This window comes from Micropterus salmoides, unplaced genomic scaffold (assembly GCF_014851395.1).
Source record: "Micropterus salmoides isolate LMB-PRFRI ecotype aquatic unplaced genomic scaffold, ASM1485139v1 Ms_hic_scaffold_1, whole genome shotgun sequence".
NCBI lineage: Eukaryota > Metazoa > Chordata > Actinopteri > Centrarchiformes > Centrarchidae > Micropterus > Micropterus salmoides.
This window is the reverse complement of record NW_024040040.1, coordinates 38,899,384-38,914,476: the sequence shown is the minus strand read 5'-3', so window position 1 is coordinate 38,914,476 and position 15,093 is coordinate 38,899,384. Positions and strand designations below refer to the sequence as shown.

Genomic DNA, 15,093 nt, shown 5'->3' with positions numbered 1-15,093 from the left:
CTGTGTTCATGGGGGAAAAATGCTGAAACCACCTCTCAGTTTAGTTTAGTTAGTGCGTTTAATTGTCTAACAAGTTTGGTATGTGAAAAAAAAATGTTTGCAATAAAGGGAAATCCCCAGGACTTTGATGTCATTAATCCAATGAAGGAATGAAAAACCTGAGAACAATAGATTATGGTAAATTGTAGGTGATCTAATTATTGAGGGTGAGTATTGCGTCATATCTTCATGTAGCTATTTTGTAAATAAAATCTTAAACTACAGAGTAACTTACTGGTTATGACAGATAAGCTATATACTGAATTAAAAAGTGCTTTAGAGTAAACATGTCACTGTAAACCAGGGATTGCCAACTTGTGTGCTCGTTTATGTCAGTCGGTAGTGTGCGGGACTCCCGTTAGCAGCGTTGATTGATTCCAACATAGCCTACTGCGGATATTTTTTCTCCCTTGTTAAACAAATTCATTACAAGGACACTTTTGCACAAACTCACAATAAAGCATGTGCTGCAGTGTGTGTGCGCGTCACGGTGTTTGGACCGCATTCATAAACCTATGGACGCTTCATTTCCCTAAGGAAATTCAGGTGAATAGGCTACAATCACACGTTTAGGCTACTGACGGCTTTTTCAGAGGTGTGTCAAGCAAGCCAGAGACTCTTTTGAATGTCCTTCAGAACTTTTCAAAGTTAAAGCTCTCACTAAACTCGCAAAATCGCTTTTATTTTGGAGGCAGAATTACTTTGACGGGTATATTAACTGTAGCTGTCACGACTGAGATCTATTTCAGCACCAGCTATCAATTTATTTATTTTTTATTTTTCTGCTGTCAAAGCAGTTTCGCGGCCAGATATTATTGCTGGCGGGCCACTTCGACCACTGCTGGAGACTGTGGAACAAACAAGTCGGTTAAATTGATCCACACCGCCACCGTGCGGAAAGCCCGGAGGCAGCGCTTAATTTTATTGGCTGACAGCGATGTGATGTCACTTCCTGCATATGACTTTCCCCGGGAAGGCGATTTGGCGCGGACTGTGCTGTTGTTGTGTTGACCTGCTGTCAGTGAACAAACGTTAAAGGCAAAAAGTCGAAGCCATGGCTCCGGTATCAAACTCAGACAAAGACATGGACGTTTCGGACGGCGGTGAGTTCTTGTTTCGCGTTGCTAGTTTGCTGCCTTTAGAGGAGTCGCGTCTGTAAAGCGAACGAGTTAGCTACGGTAACACATTAGCTAGCTTCCACTATCATACTAACGTTACAACAAGGGACACGCTTAGGCCATTAATACGGCATGCGTATTATATACTTTAACTAGCTAACAGGCTGCCATATGTATTTAGGTTTAAGGTTCAAGAGCGGCCAGACATAGCGTAACAAATTTTTAGCTGACTACGATTGTTTTCTAACTTGACCTTGTCTCCACTGCAACTTTCAAGACGCTGTTTGTAAGACAGAGTCATTGACTTGCACTCTCCCCGTATCCATTACAGAAATAATGAGTTAATCGTAACAAAATGCCAACAACGTAGTAAGACTTCTCCTCGTGTGTAAGTTTTGGAGCAGAAGAAACAGTGTTAGTGCGCCTGCTCTCCTCAAACGATTTACTGCAAATTGACATTAGTGGAGTTTGTGCTGGGGCCAAACATCTGCAACTCAAGCTGTCATGTTCGCACCTGCTGCTGCTGCATCATCTTGTCGATGTGTTCCGCTCCTCAGACGGTGGAGGTGATGCCTGTGGTTTGGCAAAGTCTCGCTCCAGACGGGAGAAGAGGGAGAAGGTGGGGAGGAAGTCTGCACTGGAGCAGCTCAAGAAAGCCAAGATGGGGGAGAAGATCAAATATGAGGTGAGAAAAGTGTTGTGCACATCATTCCTAATTGTTTGTATTTAGTTCAACTCCTCTAAAGCCTCATCAACTTACTTGTTAGCAAAGTTTGTACTGACTTGGCCTTTGAGCTACATGATTTCACTCAAGTATGAGCTGTTTCGATTAAAATATTTACTGAATTAAACATTAGACTAATTTTTAAAAACATTTTTTAGGACATTTTCCACTCTAAACAATTGATTAATTGAAATAATAATCACCAGATGAATTGAAAATAGAAATAATCCTCCCTACTGGGCCTTATCTTGTTTTTAGTTTTTATCTGATATTTATACAGACATATAAAAATTGTAAGATTGCAGAAATAACGTAATTTAAAAAAGCAATAAAGTGTACTGTGTTTTTTTCCCCCCTGCTACTGTTATCCAACAGTGAATAGTGCATTTTTGTCTGATATTATTCAGCAATGCTTGTTTCACATGGTCAACTATTAATATTTTCCAGGTGGAGGAGTTAACAAGTGTGTATGAGGAGGTGGATGAGCAGCAGTACTCAAAGATAGTACGAGACAGACAAGAGGATGACTGGATTATCGATGATGGTGAGTCCGAGTCTTCTGGATTCACTGTGGGAATATGTGTGAAGGTGGAGGTCTAACGTGAATGTTTCCCTTCTGTCAGACGGAACAGGATATGTTGAGGATGGGAGAGAAATTTTTGACGATGATTTGGATGATGATGTCGTTGAAAACAACAAAGGTAAATATTCATACAGTATTATGTTATACAAGAATGCACATGTATTTTGAGCGTGGGACAATGGACAGTGAATGGTTTTGTACAAAGAGTGATATATTATATATTTTTTGACAATGTTTTATTTGTGTTTGCAGGAAAAGCAGGTGTTAAAGGAGCAGACTCTAAGAAAAATGTGAAGAAATCTGCCGTAGCCAAGCCCAACACCATTAAGAGCCTCTTCATGAACAGTAATGTGAAAAGGCCTGCTGAGGTAAGACACCATTGATTTGCTTGGGTGATTGCTTCTATTAAAAATGTCCCTTTGTGTGCTCTGTGCGGATCTTAACTTGAAATAAAAGAGATGCTCTAGCCTTCTTTTTTCTCTGGCATTCACCATAAGCATAATTGTGTCTCCTGCAGAAAGACGTGGACCTGTCTAAAGATGACCTTTTAGGAGATATTTTACAGGACCTGCACTCTGAGGTTGGTACCATGTCATCTAGCGAATACAAAACTTCAACATAATTAAGCACAATAGATTGTCAACTAATAGTTTAATGCATCTGACTTTCTCTGTATGAGACACTGAGAGCCTTATTGAGTCGGGTACCCCACATACAGACTTTATGTGGGTGGGACTTTATGTTTGGTGACTTAAAGCATTGTGATAGATGTTATCTGGTATTACGTTAGAAGACATGGACACAGTGTGTATTTTACAAACACGGAGGGACAGTGTTCACACCAGTGCAAATGTCATTCGGAACCACGTTAATTTTGATTGTTTCGATAGGCTAAGTCATCAACAAGCCTCCTCTACATGCGGCACACCCGCTGTTGTGGAAACGGAAGTGCGTACACGCAAATCCAAAAGACAAGTTCTGTGTTTTGTTTTTGTTTTGTGGCGACTTTATAAAGAGAACTGAAGGGAAGGGAGCAGAGTCAAGTTGTGAGTAAGCACTAAAATTAGGAAGAACTAGAATTAAAATGGTGAAATAAGAAGGCAGGTGAGCGTTCCTGTGGGAAACTCTGAAATGTGTTCCTGCACATTGACATTTACATTCAGGCTTTTAGCTGATGTGCAATGATGAGTGAGCAAGTCATGGGCAAAGTGCTGCTAAAATAATTACACCTGTGTCCTTTTTAGTTAGTTTACAGTCACAGTCCGTTAATATAATTTCTCACTCAGTGGTGGTGACACAGTCTTTTTTTTCTCTTCATTGCCAACTTCTGCGCCTCTTTATTGTCCATGTCTAACCTGATATGTTGTGAATTCCCAGAAACCGACTCTTCTGACTCCTCCTCCAGTGGTCACTCTGAAGAAGAAGAAGTCTCTTGGATCCCCCATGAATCCCTTTTCCATCAAACCTCAGATGCCAAAGGTATCCTTTAACCTATCATAATTGAAACTATCATTTCTTGAAAAAAATTTTCAACATGATAGGAAGTATGAATTCTGTAATTGTACTAGGAGTCACCCTCAGTTACGGGGTTAAAAGCCAAAGTGATCAGGCCGCCGCCTTCTGAGCCGACCCCCAGGTCATCAGCCCGCCTCCCTCTCTCCACATCTGCTCTTCCTGAGCAGGAGCAGAAGGCAAAGGTGGAGGAAATGGATGGAGATGAAGGTAAGAAAGACTGAAACAACTGGGCTGGCCTGGTACTCTTTCTCCCTTCCAGCAACAAGGACACACTTACCTTTTGTGACAATCTGTTTCTCAGGGAATGACGCTCTGGCATTTGATGGGGTGGATTTTGATGAGCCGATGGAGGTCGGACTCGAGGAGGAGAAGCCTGCCATTAAAGATGATGCTGAGACTAAAACAGCAGCAGCACCAGTTAAAGTGGAGCCCAAAGCAGAGCCTCAGGACCCTGTCTTATTGTAAGTCTTTTATCTGCTTTATTTGCTTCTGCTTTATTGGGGTTGTAGATACTGTTTTCTGTCTTAGTCTTACAATGCTGTACCTACATTATATACACTGAGCTAAAGACTCCTTTCCCAGGTCCAACAGGATTGGAAGCTCTTGGGGGCAAGAGGAGGAAAATGGAGCCAGCGAAGCACAAGCAGAGATACAGGTTGACTCCAGTCAACTCCCACTGGTGGAGGGGGCAGATGGGGAGCAGGTTTTCCGCTTCTATTGGTTGGATGCCTTTGAAGAGCCCTACAGCCAACCAGGTAAGTCATATTCACACTTGGATGATTATATAGTGGATACTGTCATATAATTCTTTAACCCAAAGAGCCTGTTCAGATTTGTAGAGCACATCCTGATGTTTTAACTTATTTGTGGCCTAGGTGTGGTGTACTTGTTTGGAAAAGTGTGGATCGAGTCTGCAAAGTCTCATGTCAGCTGCTGTGTTACTGTCAAGAACATTGAGAGGACCATGTACTTCCTGCCTCGTGAATATGTAAGTTTCCTGCTCTGCCACTCGTCCCAAGTAATCTTACATGTCAACCCTGTGTATACTTTTGTAGGTTTTAATTCAATTGTTGGGTTGTGTTTGAACAGAAAGTGAACACTAAGACTGGGGAGGTGTCGGACACTCCTGTAGGAATGATGGACGTCTACCAGGAGTTTAACGATCTCTCGGAGAAGTTCAAGATCATGAAGTTCAAGTCCAAGGTCAGTACTCCCCTTGGTTACGGACTGTATATGATTTTCTGGAAAGCGGCAAGTTTGCCATGTTTGTAACTGGTGCATGTTTTTGTTTGTCTTTCTATGTGCAGAAAGTGGAGAAGAACTATGCTTTTGAAATTCCTGATGTTCCCAGTCAGTGCGAGTATCTGGAAGTCAGATATTCTGTGAGTAGAAGTGTTCATGTGTCCCAGGCCTAAAGCTGCTTCTTTTTTTTCTTTTTTAAATGATAACCTAGTAATGTGGTAAATATTGTTTTTGCAGGCAGAGTTCCCTGCGCTGCCTTCGAACCTCAAGGGGGCGACCTTTTCCCACATTTTTGGAACCAACACATCCAGTCTGGAGCATTTCCTACTCGGCAGGAAGATTAAAGGGCCTTGCTGGCTGGACATCAAGACACCACGTAAGAGGGGATTTTGCTTTGTCCAGAATATTTAAAGATAATTATTTTGTGTTAGTGAAACTGATTTAACATCCTGCATTTAGTTAAAACATGAGTAGTATTTTAGAGGTAAGGGTGTTTGGTAGCACTTTCATGTTGGAACATTTTGTGTGAGCTATGAGACGTTTATAAAGACAGTATTTTGAACTCTGCACACCCCTGGAAAATTCACATGTAGCCCCTTGTGTCTGTCAGAGCTGATTGGCCAGCCAGTCAGCTGGTGTAAGGTGGAGGCTCTGGCCCTGAGGAGTGACCTGGTCACTGTGGTCAAAGACCTGTCACCTCCACCCATCACCGTCATGTCCATAAGCCTCAAGACTATACAGAACCCCAAGACACACCAAAACGAGGTCAGGACACTGCCAGCTGTACACGCAATCAAATATACTGTTTCCCTTTTTAGCCCCCAATGTACTGGACAAGCATAGAATGATTTCTTATTTAGCCATGTTATTAAATGGTGTGCTCAGACAGACTGAAGTAGTTAGTGAGCGAGGACGTGATGATATAATTGTTCCTCTGCAGATTGTGTCCCTTGCTGCACTAATCCACTATCAGTTCCACACGGATAAAGCTGCCCCCCGGCCCCCATACCAGAACCATTTTTGTGGTGAGTTATTTACACCCATCTGATTGAATGTTTTCAATTTAATGCATTAATGCAATTTAGTGGAAATGAGTTGTAAAATATGATGGAAAGATGGATCTAGATCGATGGATGGATATTGTTGTCATATATTCTTTCTTCATATATTGTTGTCTTTGCAGTGGTCAGTAAACCGGCCGACTGTATCTTCCCCTATGACTTCAAAGATGCTGTGAGGAAGAAGGTGGGTGGCCATGTGGCGGTGGAACTCAGCTTGTTGGTATCGTAGATTCTTTTACACAGAAACAGGAACCACTTTGTTTTGATCATTTCAGAAAATATTGGTTTACGTATTTACACGGTTTTACAGATGTAGCTGTGCGAGGAAATTACCAGCTGATGATTATGAACAGCACAGTGTTAAATTTCATTCATATGGCACTTTAATATAAGCAGATTCAACAGTACAGATAATATGTACTAGAAGTCAATTTTATTAGAATTGATGGAGAATAACATTTCTTGACTGTATGTGGCCAAAACATGGACCTGACTCCCTTCCTCTCTTAGAATGGGAAAGTGGAGATAGCTGCTACAGAACGGACTCTGCTTGGCTTCTTCTTGGCCAAGATGCACAAAATCGACCCAGATGTGCTCGTGGTGAGTAGAACCTGTTGGGATTCATTCTATTACACTTTTCTGAATGGATAATAGAGAAATCTTTAGCGTCCATATGATATAGGATGCCCTGATAGCAGAGGTGAGCGGGTAAAAATAAGTATGCTTATTCTTTTCCTCTAGGGTCACGACATCTTTGGTTTTGACCTGGAAGTGATTCTGCAGAGGATCAGTGTGTGCAAGGTTCCCCACTGGTCTAAGATTGGACGCCTCAGGAGGGCAAATATGCCCAAACTAGGGGTAAAAAAAAGCAAAAAGTCTTGAGAAACATAAGGTTCTTCTATATCATAGTGTACATCACTAAACGTTGCTGTACTTGGCAGGGTCGCGGTGCCTTTGCAGAGAAGAGCGCAACCTGTGGTCGTCTGGTGTGTGATGTGGAGATCTCAGCCAAGGAGCTGATTCGCTGTAAAAGTTACCATCTGACCGAACTTGCTGCACAGGTGCTGAAGACGGAGAGAGTCACAGTCCCTCAGGAAAACATCAAGAATCTCTACAGGTTGGTTTGTCCTTAAAGGGTGAGTTTAGGGCTGGACAATGAAACAATAATGGTTATTATCCTGATATACTTTTCTGCCATAACAATATAACAAATGTTCGATAAATATTTGATTCAAGTAATTTGAATCACAAACGAATTAGCACTTAAATTTTCTATTAAGATATTTATTTTGTTTTATTTTGTACCTCATTTTACTCATGCACGTGTTTTCCCATCAAATCTGGGTTTTTTGTGGTTTTTTTTTATTTAACCTTAGTGTCGATCCAAAAAAGGCTTTTGTTCTCAGTGTGTGTTTGTGTTTCAGTGACTCTCCTCACCTGCTCTACCTGTTGGAGCTGACATGGACAGACGCCAAGCTGATCCTCCAGGTCATGTGTGAGCTCAACGTGCTGCCGCTGGCCCTGCAGATCACCAACATTGCTGGCAATGTCATGGTAACTCCTTTCACCTACATGAAACCACCACTTACTGGTGCAAAACAAAAATACAGTAAATGTTTTAGAAACACAGTTATTGTTTGATTTTATTACTCAGTTCAAACAGAAAACGCAGACGGCAATTTAAATAGCGCTCGCGCTGGATGTTGTGATACTATCATCTAAATTACTGACACAATTGTAATGCATCTGCCTGAGCTGATTTAGGAATCACTCTGGAGCAAATCTGTCTCAGAATCCAAAATGACCAACATTATTTGAAAAAAAAGCATTTTAAACACACAAGAAAGAAGAAACAGGGAAGGGCGATCTTTGAGGTTGTATGGTTGAAATATTGAAAATTGAAGTGAGAACCAAAACACTCTGGAGAGAAAAACAATTCTTTGTTGTCTCGTGAATGAAGAGAAAACAATGGAAGCTTTAAATGTTAAAGCCTAACAAGGGGTAGCGCAACATTATTTTCATAGCGTGTTTCAGAGGAACCGCAAAATACAAAGCAGCGGGGTAAGATGACATTTAGACTATTGATCGAATGGGACATAAAGATACCATCACCCCTGTGCTTCAGGTTGACTATTTTCCTTTTGGAGATTTAATTGGCTTCCTGCATCAATCACTGGATTTTTTTCCTGCTTCTTCCCTGCAGTCTCGTACTCTGATGGGCGGTCGCTCTGAGAGGAATGAGTTCCTGTTGCTTCATGCTTTCCACGACAAAAACTACATCGTCCCTGACAAACCCTCCTTCAAAAAGGCCCAGCTGGAAACGGTAAAGTCCTCACACAATCTCACACCACTTGTTTTTGTAATTTACACAGGTTGTTTTTTTTACAGGCTCAGAATGATGCGGAGGTGGTACTACCCTGATCACATGCACACTTTTTTACAAGCAACGTAGTTTAAATAGTAATGATATGCTTCACAATTATCACATTAAAGCATATTTAAAAAACAAATAAACAAAAAAAACCTGTTCAACTTTAAATTAAATACAACTCCCAGTAATCGTTACATCATACTGAATATACAAAATCTTTTAAAACAATTCGATTCTGCTGGCAAAATATTATTACACAAATACAGGTCTCCTGTATTTGAAGCGTTTATGTAAATGTAAAAGTAATCCCCTCTTACACTCTTCCCTTTGTTTTTTTTCTCAGTATATGTGGTGTGGTAATGAACTAATGACACGTTCTACAGATGTCTGTTTGAACTTTTGTATTTGATAAAGTGGGGAAAAGTTGATTTAAAAAAAACAACAACTTAAAAATACTTTATTTCCTTCCATTTCACTGGTGTAAACAAACGCACTCTGGCTTTGTATTCGCTGTCCAGCATGGCTTTCAGTCACAAAATTAGAGGTGTTTAGAGCAGCATTCACAAACGCAGACGGTATTTTTAAACATCTGCTGGCTACATCAAAATACATTGAAACAACTAACACTGGGGAAAAGCTGGAAACATTGTTTATTTATAAAAGCGCAGCAGTCCAGCCAAACAGACTTTTGCCGGCACACTCTACTGATTACGATACAGCGTCAACACATCAGTGTTAATGCCCCAATTGCAGTTACAAATGACAGATATCCAAAAGTTGTATCGCATGATAGAAAATACCACAAAGACACCCATCACCGGTTTGTTGAGAGCTGGAAGCGGGACCAAATCTGACAGAGATGGCCACCTCGGGATTTTCAATGCAGGAAAAACCCTTTGTACAGTCATGTGACAAATGCTCTTTTTGCTTTTGCTCCTGTGTCCCAGGTGGAGGGGGAAGAAGATGTGGATGCAGGAAAAGGCAAGCGGAAGAAGAAGGCAGCCTATGCTGGAGGTCTGGTGCTGGATCCTAAAGTTGGTAAGTCTGGGTTTTTAGTTTAATGTCTGCCTTTCTGTCTGTATTTGTCTCATTTGTATGTTTGTTCACATATTCCTATAACCTCCCTCTTTCTCTAAAGGTTTCTACGACAAGTTTGTGCTGCTGCTTGACTTCAACAGCTTGTATCCCTCAATCATCCAAGAGTTCAACATCTGCTTCACCACTGTGCAGAGGGAAGCTTACAACGCACAGAAGAAGAATGAGGTGTGTGTGAGCACTGTTTGTTAATATGTTTACTTTAGGAGCAGACCTGTTTGTGTAAAAATCTGTGAGGTCCAGACATGATTTATAGATTGATCCCAATGCCCAGGTAAAGAGGCGTTAATAAAAACCATCATGCATGCTCCCCTTTTTTTTTTATGCCTCGGAGAAAAGTTCAATCTCACTTCCAGCTCTTGTTTCCTTTTTAACAGGATGAGGAGTCAGAGGAGATTCCAGAGATCCCAGATTCTAATTTGGAGATGGGAATCCTGCCCAAAGAAATCAGGAAGCTGGTCGAGCGGCGTAAACAGGTCAAACAGCTCATGAAACAGCAAGACATCAACCCAGACCTCTACCTGCAGGTACGCACGCACACAGATGCTGCACATTGCTGTACAGTATTTGTCTGTTTATATTGAACGGTTATTATTTGACACTTTTTTTCCTATTTAAACTTATTGATCTAAAACATGCAATATAAAGTGAGGTCTACTAATGTTGAGGCAGTTTAAAAAGTTTGTACCGTGCTCCTGTGGTTGTATTTTTTTTGTTGTTTATGGTGGTAAAACGCATCATAACGTCCACAGTAACGTCTCACGCTTCTCCAGCAGCATTATAAACTTCTCTGTCCATCTGTATGCTTACTCTGTTCCCAACGACCGTTGATTTGCCAAAGTCCTTTAAATTCTAAAGCCACACAGCAAGTAGTGTATTTATTTAACCATGCGTTAGTGAAATGATGACTGTTTGGATCATAGTGAGCATTCAGATGAACAGCAGTTTGGCATCTTCGAGTTCATTATATTGTCACGTGCAAATTGCTGCATAAAGACACCAAACAACAGATTTATTTAAATAGACAATGATATACATATAACCATACACGTACAATGTTTGTTGTTGATTAATCGATTAGTTGTTTGGTCTGTAAAATGTCACAGTAGTGAAAAATGTTTCCCAGAGCCCTAGGAGAGATGTCCTCAAATGTTTAGTTTTGTCCACAACCCAAAGATATTGAATTACTGTCATAAAGGAGTAAAGAAACCAGAAAATATTCACATTTGAAAAGCTGAAATCGAAGAGAAAAAAACAATTGATAGTTGACAAATAATCAATTAATCGACCATTTGCTGCAGCTTTAATAGGCTGATAGGCTCTGTGATGACAGGTGTGGTTAACCATCAAACCCACCCATGATGCTCAACATCATCAGTAGCCTCGCACCAGCCTAATAATTATTATAATAATAATAATTACTCTCTTCCTATTGTCATCCATTATATTTACCATAGAGACAACTAGTATCAAATCTTTATAACCTAGGAGGTGTTGGGGGAATATTTAAACCTTATTTGTTTGGCCTAATTTGAGTGTGTCTCTGCATCAGTATGACATTCGCCAGAAGGCCCTGAAGCTGACTGCTAACAGTATGTACGGCTGCCTGGGATTCAGCTACAGCCGCTTCTACGCCAAGCCACTTGCTGCCCTGGTCACACACAAGGGTAGAGAGGTGAGTCAAATTCTGGTCTTCAGGGTTACCCCAGTGCAAACAGGAGAGGACAATAGGAATTAAAACACTTCCATTTTCATCCACAAGAGGGTACTGCTGCATCAAATTCCACATTGTGCACAGTTCCTTCCACTATTCCTGTCTCTCTTCCCATCTGTTTTCTCCCTTCTCACATTTGTCATCCTTTCTCCCCACAAAACGATCTCTTTCTCCCTCAGACTGTGCCCTTCCCAGTTATGAATATGATTTAGCCTACTTTGCCAAATCAATGGTGAAAAACAACGTTAGAGACCGTTTATGTTGTAATGAGAAGTTTGAGAATGTTTTTGCTTCATTAGGAAACAGATTAGACTCTGACGGGCCGCACTGGACTGGGTAAATGGGAAACTGGGAAGTGGTAATTTTATAATATATAATTTAATATCATAAGCATTAGTATAATAAATAACTAGGTAGCAGCAAGTTGCTAATGCTAATCAACATTATCAGGCACCGATGTCTTTTTGGCTATTTGCCAAACTATGAAAACCACCAATGGAATGGTAAAAGTAGGCTTTTATTTTGACCTCTACATCAGGGGTCCTCAACTACATTTGTTCAAGGGGACAAATTTTTCTAAACAGACACTGTGAGGCTCGGAAATGATTGCCATAAGCCTATTACTGTTTTATATTTTCAACTTTTGCAAAATTAACGTTCTTATTAGCCTATATCAGTGTGAACAGACTCCTAAAAAAACATGGTAGGCCTAGGCCTTAATCCATCCAGTAGCCTATGTAGATATATAGTGTATAATATGCAGTGACATAGGCCTACTTACCTAGAAAATGCTCTCAGACCGCAGCCAAGGAGGCTGTTCACTGATCAGTGACAGTTAAAATCTGTAATTGTAAATGTTACTCTGATTGGCATAATATATCAATCAACCAGGTTTGACACTATTATGCAGCTGCACCGTTATTGTGCATGAGACGCCTGTAGTTACTGGTGGTAACAGCACATGTCTTTTGATACTACAGGGCAGAGTCTGTGGCAGCTAAACAAACTATTGTCGGGTAGTTCTTGGTATTTTCTATAATTATGTGGGTAGTCTTGATCTGACTTTATGCTGCACACAACATCTGAAAACAGTTAAAGCGAAAGGAGTTGATTACCTGGCTGAGATTGTGGAGGTGTGCAGCCTGTCGCCTGCAGCTCTTTATCTAACAGCTCACTGTGTCTGCTGCTCCTGACTGCAGCATTACTGCAATATTTCAAACTGGTCCCTGTAGACACATTTTTGATGAATGAGAGCAGTCATTGCTAATCTCAATTACAAACAGATTGCATTTCCTGTGACTACTTCAAAATAAAAGCCAACATGTGTTTCACCAGTTGAATGCTTTTAATGTGAAGCTGCAGCAGCAGGAAATTGTCAGTTCGCATTAGCATTAACTTAATTCAGAAATTTTCACAGCTCACGCTGTATCATAAAGCTGTTCTAAAGTTCTATTGCACTTGAAGCCAAAGTGGGTGTGAGTTTTTCATTGCGCTTTTTTTTACTTAGTAATGGATGTGATTAAAAATGTAGCGAAGTACGATACTTTGAACAAAACATACTTAAGTAAAAGTAAAATTACAGATTTAAAAAACTACTTTAAAGAGTATACAAAAAAGCTACTCAATTACAGTTACATTTACTTTCCACCTCTTATGAAACAACATCGGCGTGCACTCTCAATAAATTGATGCGAAGAGTCATGTGCAGTGCATGACATAAACGGCTAAATCTGGCATTGTAACTGAACACCACACGCACGCTCTCTCCCACAATGCCAGTGGTAGTACTCATGTTCATTTAATGAGCTCTAACATCCTCAGCAGAGGCGTCGAGCTTTGCCTCAGGGGAGTCCTTCATTAAGATCCCCTTACACACTCATTGTGCTCCCTAATAGAGGGCAGGGCAGCAGCTCAGTGTGTGCATGTGTTATTTTGCGAGTCCATTTGTGCCTCCAGTCAAGCTCGTTGTTCAGCTGACAGAGCTGCATTGTGAAAGGTGCACATTTGATTCAGTCGGACAGGTGGGAGTTTCTCTCTCCTAAAGACTTACTGCTTGTATCTTTGTCAACAGCCAGAGGTGGACGGGTTAATTACATTTTACCTCTTTTATTTTATCCAGAAAGCGTCACGACTCTCAGCCACAAACGGCTACATTTCCATTGTCTGAAATGGTGACATTACTTTTCAAGTTGTGTGCAGGCGTGTTGAGCTCAATATTTGTGGTGGTTACTTCAAGTCTGTATTCCTAATAGTTTAGGAGCTTGAATAAATCACCTTTTAATATAATATTTCGTTAGTAGTCACCCAACATGTAGTTAGTTAGCATTACACTACTTTAACTGTTCCTCAGTATCCGATCCGCTTGAGTAATCATTTTAAAATTTAAAAAAAACGGCACAAAACATCAAACAGCTCTTGTAGCATAATCCAAGTGTTTTGTAGCCGCACAGTAGCAGTTTAGTTTGAACGTTTTCTGATTATACCGGACAGGAGTTAGCAGGGTGCACAACTGAGCAGATTGTTGCACAACCTTCGTACTTCAGTAGTTTGACAATATGCTGACATTTTGTGTGTATGTGACATTGGAGTGTTCATCAATCAAATAAAGACATAAATATGCATGTAAACACTGAAATATATAAAGGCCATCTTAGGGAACAAATGAAAGACAAGAGTTAAAGTGGAAATGTGCCTTCTCTATAGCGCTGAACAATTAATTGAAATCTTATCATATCCTGCAAAAATCACACCATAATTGTTTAAATATCGCAAATCAAATCGTAATTGCAATATCAGTCAAAATAAACACAATTAGATATTTTTTCAAAATCGTTCAGCCCAACTTATCTATCATATCTGACACCGATTTGGGCAAATCACATTGACTTGTTTGAAACCTAAAAGCTGAATCTTTGCTAAAACTAAAAGGCAAATAAGGGGCCTTTTTATGTAATGGGTATAAAGTGAGCATTTAGAGAGCCAGCGTGCTGCGGCCTTTTGTACAATCTAAACAATCATTTTTGTTTCTGTTTTATAAACAAACTTCTAGTCAGGAATAGCAACTATTTTGTTGACAGTCTAACAGCTAGATTTTAATTTATTTACATTTAAATGTTTTCAGATCATTTAAAGCTACTCTTGAAACCTGCTGATGGCCTACTTTGCCTCAAGCATTTTCTCAGCCTTCTGAAGTTACCCAGTATGCTCAAGGGACAGTCAATTGGGTTGTGTTTTATTAGGACTTTACTGCATTAGTACATTGCATACAGTGTGGAGTGATATGACCGATGGGAGAGACGTGCATGAAAAAGGTCATCGGTCAGATCTGAACCCACTGCTTGCTTAGGACATAGCATGGATCCTCGACTCGCTGAGGTGGCAGAGAATCCCCCCTTTGCACAATCTTATAGTGTTTTGTTTACTTTGTATCCATGATCCGAGACCCACATCTATTTATACTGCAGGTTGTGTGTTTGGGGAGAGCACGGCATCAACACAACCAGGACGTCCCACTGTGAATAAGACACTGTAAATAAATGTGCCAGAGGATAATTTAGTGCTATCAGAAATCTGTATTTGTTATTTATTGATTAGATGTTCGGTTTAAATCTTTAAATGAAACCCTGAAGTT

The 15,093-nt window shown here is 40.4% G+C and overlaps 1 protein-coding gene across 1 annotated transcript in view; it reads left to right on the top strand.

The window, feature by feature from the left end:
• The first annotated feature begins 1,093 nt into the window (after nt 1-1,093).
• Nucleotides 1,094-15,093, top strand: part of pola1 (polymerase (DNA directed), alpha 1) — a 58,595-nt gene continuing 44,595 nt past the window's right edge. Inside the window, exons 1-26 of the mRNA XM_038726833.1 lie at nt 1,094-1,142; nt 1,715-1,842; nt 2,329-2,425; nt 2,505-2,582; nt 2,717-2,832; nt 2,982-3,044; nt 3,842-3,943; nt 4,033-4,186; nt 4,281-4,440; nt 4,562-4,734; nt 4,855-4,967; nt 5,069-5,182; nt 5,287-5,361; nt 5,459-5,597; nt 5,832-5,986; nt 6,162-6,246; nt 6,405-6,466; nt 6,793-6,882; nt 7,024-7,140; nt 7,224-7,399; nt 7,707-7,836; nt 8,486-8,605; nt 9,601-9,691; nt 9,792-9,916; nt 10,126-10,275; nt 11,301-11,423. Coding sequence (XP_038582761.1) covers nt 1,094-1,142; nt 1,715-1,842; nt 2,329-2,425; nt 2,505-2,582; nt 2,717-2,832; nt 2,982-3,044; nt 3,842-3,943; nt 4,033-4,186; nt 4,281-4,440; nt 4,562-4,734; nt 4,855-4,967; nt 5,069-5,182; nt 5,287-5,361; nt 5,459-5,597; nt 5,832-5,986; nt 6,162-6,246; nt 6,405-6,466; nt 6,793-6,882; nt 7,024-7,140; nt 7,224-7,399; nt 7,707-7,836; nt 8,486-8,605; nt 9,601-9,691; nt 9,792-9,916; nt 10,126-10,275; nt 11,301-11,423 — 2,985 coding nt within the window. The remainder of the gene's footprint in view (nt 1,143-1,714; nt 1,843-2,328; nt 2,426-2,504; nt 2,583-2,716; nt 2,833-2,981; nt 3,045-3,841; nt 3,944-4,032; nt 4,187-4,280; nt 4,441-4,561; nt 4,735-4,854; nt 4,968-5,068; nt 5,183-5,286; nt 5,362-5,458; nt 5,598-5,831; nt 5,987-6,161; nt 6,247-6,404; nt 6,467-6,792; nt 6,883-7,023; nt 7,141-7,223; nt 7,400-7,706; nt 7,837-8,485; nt 8,606-9,600; nt 9,692-9,791; nt 9,917-10,125; nt 10,276-11,300; nt 11,424-15,093) is intronic.